General features: G+C 46.0%; 1 protein-coding gene across 1 annotated transcript in view; it reads right to left on the reverse strand.

Moving 5' to 3' along the window:
• Window positions 1-9,464, reverse strand: part of RYR3 (ryanodine receptor 3) — a 437,519-nt gene that overhangs the window by 65,924 nt on the left and 362,131 nt on the right. The window contains exon 66 of the mRNA XM_013007256.3: window positions 583-903. Coding sequence (XP_012862710.2) covers window positions 583-903 — 321 coding nt within the window. The remainder of the gene's footprint in view (window positions 1-582; window positions 904-9,464) is intronic.

A 9,464-nucleotide genomic window follows, 5' to 3' on the forward strand; every position in this document is an offset into this window, starting at 1 on the left:
GTCTACTGCATATGAGGACTTTGAGAGAGAGAGAAGAATTCAAAAACCAAATCAAACCAAACCAAACCCCCACCACCCCTGCCCCCCACCAAAAAAAGCCCAGATTCCTGCTATTGCAACTCAATCCTGGAAAGTATCTGAAAATCATACAGTGAAGTAAAACTGCAGAATGGCCTGCAGGAGGTGACAGCTGAATTGGGAGGGAGTTTTGTGCCTGGAAAACGTGTACAAGATCACTTACCAAGGAAACTGCTCACAACTCCGACACTAAAAACAAATGGGGTTCTGACATACCAAAAGGAAATAAAGGAAGAGCTGTCAAGGTGAGGTGGAGTTTCTTCGGGAGGGCCTCCTGGAGACATGAGGGGCCTGGCTTAGTAGAGAGTGGGCATGAACGTTTGTCCCCAGGAAGCTCGGCCAGGGGGACAAGTTGATTTATTTACTATTTAATGAAAAAAAGGCGGGGTGGGGGCGGGGGGCTTCCAAGACAGAATGGCATTTCCTGGCGGTCACCGTGCAGTCGTGAGAGAGCTGATAGAAGGCAGCATCGTGCAGCCCACGGGGAAAAGGTGGCGGTGTTACCTGCAATGCGCTTCATCCAGGAGGCCTCGTCGATGCCCAGGTTACTGTTGAGGATTTTCAGAATGTTGCCCAGGATGACGCTCAGGTGCTCAGAGGTGACCTGGGTGCAGCAGGGCCCTGTGCTGGGGGGCAGGTTCTCTGTGCCCCGCTCCCACCAGTAGGATAGGTAGTTGCAGAGCATGGGCAAGATCACCTCGATGACGTGGGGCATCTCGGTGTACCGGGCCCCCGACTCGGCCAGGTCGTTGATTTCCTTCATCAGACCTTCCAGTTGGGGGATGTCGGGACACATGTCCTCCGCAATCTCTGGCATCCCCAGAACTGACCAAGAAGAGCACAGGAGGAATAGAGCGACAGTAATTCAAGTGCACGGTGGTGGTTCAACCTCTACCTCTGCCTTCCCCTGCCTTGGGTCCTGAGATAAACAGATAAACAGTCTGTACCAGGGCTTCATTAGTGGCCCCTGAATGGGAGGGAGCTTGACCTCCAACTGCCTGTGGAAAGATTGCAGCTTCCAGAGGCTGCACATCTTCCTAGATGCCATACCTATTGCCACCGGGTCTTGGTGACCCCGTGTGGTACAGCAGAACACTTCCATAGGGTCTCCTTGGCAGCAATCTTTACCCAAACAGATCCCCAGCCTTCTTCCATGACATTGCTGGGGAGCGATGGGTCCAACTGGCAACCTCTCGGGTCAGAGTCCAGTGAAAACTGCCCGTGCGGCCCCTTCATCTTCCTAGATGTCTTATTGAGTTTAAAACAATCCAACACCCTTAAAGGAACATAACACTGACACGGCTGAGGCACATTTCATAAGCTTTTCCTTTAATAACCCTAGACTTTAACGGATGACTGTGGGAGCCCCAGATACATTTGTGGGCTCTAAAAGGAGATAAACCTCTGGTGATTTTCCTCCATCCACAATGGAGGGGAGGGAGGAAACTGGTTACCAAACAGAGTGCACTGGAGAGATGACGTTAGATCACAAGGGTAAACCTGACTTGGACAATTAAAACCTAGTCAGCCGAGTCGATTGCCCCCCATCTGATGCACATTGGGCCCGGTTTTGTGTATTTTGTCTTTGGGGGTAACCCTCTTGAATTTTGTTATGGGTTTTTCTGGTTTTAGGTAAATGGAACCCAGGATTGATGAACCTATACAGACAGCAAGTAGAACAGGATTTCTGGGGGTGGGGTACAGAGGGGAGGAGGGTGGTAAAGGGGAGCTGATATGAGGGAGTTCAAGAGGGAAGAGAGTGCTTTGAAACTGATTGTGGTAGCAATTGTACAATACTGCTTGATATGATTGAACTATGGAATGATCTGTATTAGTTCTCAATAAAAATGGTTTTGGAAAAAAATGTACGTTTATATATATTTATACTTAAAAAAAAAAAAAAAAAAAAGGAAACCACCTAGACTTTAGCTTCCGTTCAAGAAAAGTTAGTATTGGTGGAAAACAGGCATGTTATAATTAGGTTATTGTGCCAACCTGACCAATAGGAACATGTGGGATTAATCAGGTCTCAGTTTGATTGGAGGGCAAAGAGATAAATGGCTCGGCAAGGCCTGTTCCCCTCTTGTTCTCTGGTGATCGAACCAGTGTGCTGCTGCTTTAGCTAGTTCTCTGCCTCAACCTGTGAGCTATACTACCTGTGTGCTAAGCCAACCTGGGGATTGTACTGCTAGAGCATGAGGCTCCTTCAAGACCTGCTTTGCCTCACTGCTGGTACTGGTACATATGCTTGAGCTTTAGGCTGGCAGATCCTGTCCTTGCATTGCTTAAGTTCCATATCCCATCCGGGCTGTTAGATAAGCTCCTGAGCTACTGACTGTTGCTGACCCACCTTGCTGTTTGTGCCTGTGGGCAGACTCTGCCTTCTTGCTTGAGGAAAGACTCCACTGTCTGCTTCCTTGACCTTGGACCCAGCAGCTCACATGAGTTGAAGGACTTCCATTATATTAACTGCTCCACAGAGTGAGTTGAACTGAGCCCTCTGTACTGCGGTGTGGACCAATTAGCTGTCATATTCCTTCTTGCTGTAGAAACCTGTCCATATGTATATGATTATATATATATGATCATAAGTGTCCTGGTTTTGTTTTCCTAGAGAACCCTGCCTAACACAAGGCACATTTCATGCATCAAGCTGTGGTTCAATGCCCAGAATCTGTACTGCTCAAAAAGGGAACAAGAAAACCCTCCTATCAAACATCCCTTTCTTTGGTCCAAGAACATGATTTCCCATCCAGTTGAAATTTGGGGGTGAAAAATTGCACATGTTGCCTTTTGGATTTTCAACAGAAGTTGTTGATGACCTGTGGTAACCTGCACCAAGATTTCCTGTCAGTCTCTGGAATCTTTTTATTTCTCAGGGTTTATTTATAAGGAGCAATGACTCAGTCCTATTTTTTTTCCACCCAATCGTTCAGGTCACTTCACTTAACAAGGATAGACAGAATGAAGGGGCAACAGACAGACCGTAACAGTTAACTCAAGGAGAGTTGTCAGATGCAAGGACCAAAAACAGGCACTGCCAGAGGATAAGCTGCCCTGCTTCCTGCCTCCGCAAAGATTACGGACACCATCTCCTGCAACACAGGACATGACAGAAGTCCCCAGCTTTCCTGATAGGAGAGGACCTCATGACCCACCTTGAAGATGACCAGGGCTCTGCGGGCAGGGGCCTGGGGGGAGCAGTTGAAAATCACAAGCTCCAAAGCTTCCGTGTGCATCCATATCGAACTGCTCTCGGCAGGCTCTGGGTGAGTCCAGGGAGTTTTCTGGGGAGGCAGAGCAGATGCAGACTCCACTCTTGGACCACAGTTCTCAAACTGGGGCAAAAGCACCAGGCTCTTCGGGAGTTAGGGCAGCCGAGAAGCCACAGGAAAAATGGCAGATGTGGGGAAATTATTTTTTATACGAGGTGTCAAATACAGACTGCATCACGTCTAAGGTTAAAGCAGACTATTTCATATAATAGGCCCCTTGCCTCTTTTCTAGATTTTAGGTCCACAGGAATTGAAAAGTTGAGAAATAAGAGAATCCACAAAATTCTACAGCCTTTAGGGCTACTGGGACAAAGACAAGGCTTTCTACTCTTGTAAAGAATTCTAGTCTCACAAACGCACAGGGGACGTTCTACCCTGACCTATAGGGTTGCTATGAGTTGGAATTGACTTGATGGCTGTGTGTGTGTGTGTGTGTGTGTGTGTGTGTGTGTGTGTGTCTTTCCCCCTTGAGTTTTAGGGCCATTGGCCAGGTGAGAAAGGGTGTTTTTATTTTTCCCATGTTGCACTTCCCGGAGCAGGGAAACTGAGCAATTTAACCTGGCTGTCTTTGGAGGAATGGACCTGCCACTCAGACCTGAGCCCCCCAAGTGTGCAGTGTGGATAGCAGGGATTGATGTACAACATGGTGAATGTGATCAATGACACTGAGCTATACGCATACAAATGGGTGAAACGGCAACATTTTGGGATTCCGCCCCCCACACACATATACAAACCAACAACAAAGTTGGGGGCCCAGTAGCCTCACTGGTAGAGAGCAGCGCCAATGAGGACTTCCGGTTGCCATCATGACGGTCTTTTGATAGGGTGGGTAGAAATTGAAAGATTGTTCCCCCTCCTTTAGAAGTCAGGAATGAACCAGTGTCTTTCCCCATCCAAACTATGCTAAAGGACTTGTAGCAAAGAAGACAAAGGACTATGAATCCCCGTCACAGCTGAAGGGAATGACACCGGCCAGACATGGTGCACTGCCAAAGCCGCTCATTTGCAAACAACAAGCCTGTCCTGCAACGTGCAGCAGAGGCAGATGTCCTGAGTGGCATCAGCATGGGAGGCTGGGGAGAGCCACTCACATCGCTGTATCTCAGAGTAAATAGGACAGCGGTGTCAAACTGTCTATGCTACGGCTCTCCTCACAGAACAATGCCAATGACTAGATACCATTTCATTTTACAATTATTTGCTGTAAGTTTATGAGAAGGGTCAGGTGTGTGTGTGTGTGTGTGTGTGTGTGTGTGTGTTAAATGTTGCATAGACATTATCATGGGCACGTTGCCCCGACTACGCAAGAAATATACAGAAAAGCAATGATTGCTGTACCGAAGTCATTATAATGACCTTCAAGAGTTATTTATATGTAATTGGTCCTTGAGTGGAACAAACATTTACAGTTCAGAAGATATTTCATAGTTCAAATGTCACATAATAAGTCCATGGCAAAATGAATTCTGCCACGTTAGCTACCAGAATAACCACCTCAGCTGCGCCCTTTTAGAACGACACACCAGCGCATGGAAAGAGGACACATTAGATGGCACTGCCATTGCCTTGAAGGAGCCCAGATAGCACAGTGGTTAAGCACCTGGATGCTGAACTGAAAGCCAGTGGTTTGAACCCACCAGCCACCCTGGGGGAAGGAGATGTGGGAGTCTGCTTCTATGAAGATTTACGCCTTGGAGACCCAATGGGGAAGTTCTGGTCTGTACTATAAGGTTGCTATGAGTTGACAGGAAGCTTTTGTTGTGGTACTTTCTTCAGTGGTTCTCAGATTGGTCCTCTGACCAGCAGTATCAATATCATCTGGAAATCCATTAAAAGTACAGATTTTAAAAAAATTATTAATTGGAATTTAATATATATATCATACACTTCCATTTCCAACCACGTCAAGTAGAATTGGGCAATTGTTACCACAACTAGTTTCCAAACAATCTTTTTCTACCTGGACTCCTTGACATTGTATCCCTTTTACCCCTCACCACCACTGTACTCCGGTCCCCCTAAGCCCCTTATTCTACCTGCTGTCCCTCTAGGTTCATTGATCCTGGGTGTCATACACCGATAAATGGAAGACATGTAACACAGCTTCCAGAGGGTGTATTTTTGGTTTGTATTGCTCGGGTTTTGTTTGTTCAGATTAGAGTGTATGTCAGAGGTGTTAAGGCACTATAGACTCAGATGGAATGGGGGTGGAGGGGGCGGGGAACACAGCACAATGATCTCTGTTTTAACAAGTTCTCCAAGTCGTTTTGATGCATGCTGGAGTTTGAGAACCACTGGGTACGAGTCTAGCACACACTTCCCCATTGTGCAGCTCTGCAAACCTTCAATTCAGAGAGGGCTGTCTCCTTGAACTGTAGCGGAGGGTTTAGCGCCCAGACTTATTTTTCTTTTCTGGTCAACTACACTATAGAGACGATGGAAAGTATACTGACTGGTGACTAGGATGTGTTAGCCAATCCAGTGGTCTAATAGACTACAGCGACCCATAAATGAAGACTTACCTAGTTTTTGGTAATTGGCACACAGCAGTGTTCAACCCTCTCTCGGCAGACGTTAAGCTTTTACTTCTTATTTATAAAATGTTTCAGAATCTCACAGGGCAGTGGGATGACTACAATGAATCATTCTGCTGGCAAGGTGTCAAATGCAATGAATAGAGGTGTCCGATTGACTGAAGGCTTAAGTCACTTCATACGGCATTTCTAAACCACAGACTCACATCATCTGTCACTCTTATACAGCCCTCTCCACTACCCCCCAGGGCATCCACTTTGTCTGAGGAATCAAGTCTACCTTCTTAGAGCCCATTAAGCCATCCATCATTTTTGCTGTAGGGATACTGGTTGCACCAGAATACATATTCATGCACACACTACTTTTCAAGAACCAGACACTTGGTCAGCATTCACTCTTGTCTGATTAATCCAATGATGAAAATATTAGGACCAGGAGTCTCAGGTATGAAGTTCCACACTGCTTCACTAAATGAAGTCTTGTTCCCTCCATAATCATAACCTTGTCTCATCCTTCCTTGTGGAGCATGCATTGAATGACACTGAGGTGTGCCTTAGGAATGTGTCTTATAAAATCAATGTAAAAGTGTGTAAAATAATAATTAAAATAATGTCAAATAGCCTTTGAGAAGGAAAACCATGGGAAAGAGTCATTCTCCCCCTCTCCAAATTAAATCATGTTTCTATCTGTCTTTGTCAAGCTCTTGTTTTACCCCACTACTTCACTGCTACCAACTGGACAACAGTTCAGGGTAGAACCTCAGCTCTAGCCCTGGCTATACCCAAACAGAGACACAACTTCTTGAGTCCCAATGGGGTAGGGTGAGTGGCCAACCAGCCAGGACTACAGTCATAACTAGGTCGTAGGCCCTTTGGAATTGCGGAGCAACGCTTGGGCTGATCTGCAGAGACTATAGCATAGCCACTTCTCAATTTCACCAAAGCCTGTCTAGTCATTTATGTCCCCCTTTAACAGCAATCGGTGACTCATTGGGAACCATGAGTGGGCAGAGAAAAACAAAGTTGGAGGCAATTTTGCTGGTCTCAAGAAAGGGGAAGAGGTGGGGAGGGGGAAAAATGAGGAGCTGATACTAAGGGCTCAAGTAGAAAGAAAATGTTTTGAAAATGATGATGGCAACAAATGTGCTTGACACAATGGATGCTTGTATGGATTGTGATAAGAGCTGTATGTCCCCCCAATAAAATGATTTTTTTTAAAGGGGAAGAAGAGGCGAGAAGAGGCTGAGGGAGTTGGGGGAAAATTTAACTTAACAGATTTCCTAGGGAGCTCTGGAGTGTTGAGGCATCCTGACCAGGCTTCTGTTTTGGGGTAACTCTGAGAACAGTAGTGTTCACCGTCTTCTACAAACAGATCAGAATTCTATTAAGCAGCCTTGTTTTGTTTGTCCTGGGGGCCATTACTAGGGTGGGTGGGGGATCTCTCTCTCCTACTGAAATTTCCTCAGGACATCAAGTGGCAATAAAGGAGCAGTGGTGACAGAGGAAACGTGGCATGATCTCTGGAGTTTGCTGGAAGTCTTCTCCCTGGTTTAACTGGCTTGTCAACGCTCAATGATGGTGCTAAAATCTTCCCTGTAGTTGACTTCATGCCTGTTCACAAGAAAAGGTCTCTTATTTTTAAAGAAGTCTTCTCCAGTATCATGGTCCTTTGAAAAGGGGGCTTGGACTAAATGGGATTGGCCATTGGTCCATCATTGACTGGACTCAATATCTCAACATTCAGAAAGTACTGGTTCTGAGCAGGGTTGGTTCAGGTTTGAAATGGTTTCATAATGATTAGTCCCATGGTTTGATCATTTCTGTTTCAGGTTATGTTGAATCACTGTTGTTTCTTCCAGCTGAGGTTCAAATTTGAGGCAAGGCTCTTGCTTGAAAGCTCCTCTGTTCCACTCCGATGATTTCAAGCAAGAATCCATTAATCCAGATACAGACCCCCTGCTGTGCACAAGCAGAGCATTCCTAGGAAACTGCTCTGTAAGCTGAAATGGTGCAAAGTTAAAAAACAGTTGTCTTTAAGTTACTCAGCGAGTTAGTTAATTGTGCCAGCCTGGCCGATAATCACATGTAGGGCTAATTGAAAGGCGGAGGGATAAATGGGTGGTGAAGCCTCGCCTTTCTAGTTCTCGGGTCTCTTGTTTTGTGATGGTTGCACCGGGGTGCAGCTGCCTTAGCAGTTCCTTGCTTCAGCTTGCAAGATTGACTTCCTCCAAGACATCCCCAAGGAGAAGCCGCATGGACCTATCCCGATGCAGCCCTGGGTGCTGGAGCAGCCGTGTGGAGACCCCTGCTAGTGCTGAGATGCTTGTTCATTCACTGCCTCAGCTTTCCTCCTGCAGTCGGCATCATTGCCTCTGTTTTGTGAGGTGGAGGACTTTGTGGACTGGTGTTGGGTTAATGGGTTAATGTTGGACTTGTGGGCTTGGGCAGCATTGGGTTGGGATGTTTTCGTGATGCACATTTTCTTTACATAAAACTCTCTCTTATACGTGAGTTGCTGTGGATTTGTTTCTCCAAAGTACCCAGACTAATACACTCGGGAAATGAGCATTCCCAGACCCAAACATGATCTACCAAATCACACCCAATCACACCCAAACCCTGAAAAAAGCAGTGCTCACTGACCCAGTTCAAAGCTTCGGCAGCTTGGTACTGAGATGCGGAGGAAGGCGCTGGGTGACACCGGTCCCGCTGCTTGGGCTCTGAGCTGCCGCTTTGAAGGCTCACTGCCAAAGAAACACTGGTTTTGCTTTTAGCCTTTTGCGTGAAAGTGAAAATTCTCTGTGGATTTCTTTCAGTTGGTGACAATGGGCACAAATGTAAGTCTCTCACAGAAGTGAAATGGTGTAAGGTGAATTTTTAAAAAGTGGTTTCCTCCATCTTCCGGAAGCAGATTTACAAGTCAGCTTGGATTCGGGTTCTAATTATTCTAGAACAAGTGTTTTCCTTGTTCTGTGAAGTGCCAAACAGTACATGTTCCAGGCGCTGCAGGATAGACAGGTTCTGTCACGATTCCCAACTGCCACAGGAGTTCGAAAGCATCCCGTGGCATCAACAGTATGTGACCAAGTGGCTTCCAAGACAATACATTTCATTGACAAATATTGGCTGCGGGCCATATTGGCCACCCAGATCCTTATTCTAAGACCCAGTGTGGATCAGTGATCCTGCTAAGAATTTCCCTTTCTGGTGTCATTTCAGTTTTGTTGCTCAGTTTTCCGTGGAGATGAAGAAGATGTGGTCTCGGCATCTTTGAAAGCTCAGCCTCTCCATGGACTTGATGTGTGGGACTAGGGCACTAGAATGCATGTGTACCCCACTTCAGAAGATACTCTGGAGAAAGGGGCACATCCCCAGGCATCGAAGGAGAATCAAAACCCAGAGGAAAACACATCTTTAAATCTTAGAATGGGAAGAATTTCAAAATCAACTACATTGTCTCCTCACTTTAAAGAAACTAAGTCTTTCTTTTTTTTTGCTTTTAATTTTTAATTTTTATTTTTTTAAATCATTCTGTTTGGGGCTCGTACAACTTTTATCACAATCCATCCATCCA

Source organism: Echinops telfairi, unplaced genomic scaffold, assembly GCF_000313985.2.
Source record: "Echinops telfairi isolate 266 unplaced genomic scaffold, ASM31398v2 ScPeMD7_18;HRSCAF=68, whole genome shotgun sequence".
Lineage (NCBI taxonomy): Eukaryota > Metazoa > Chordata > Mammalia > Afrosoricida > Tenrecidae > Echinops > Echinops telfairi.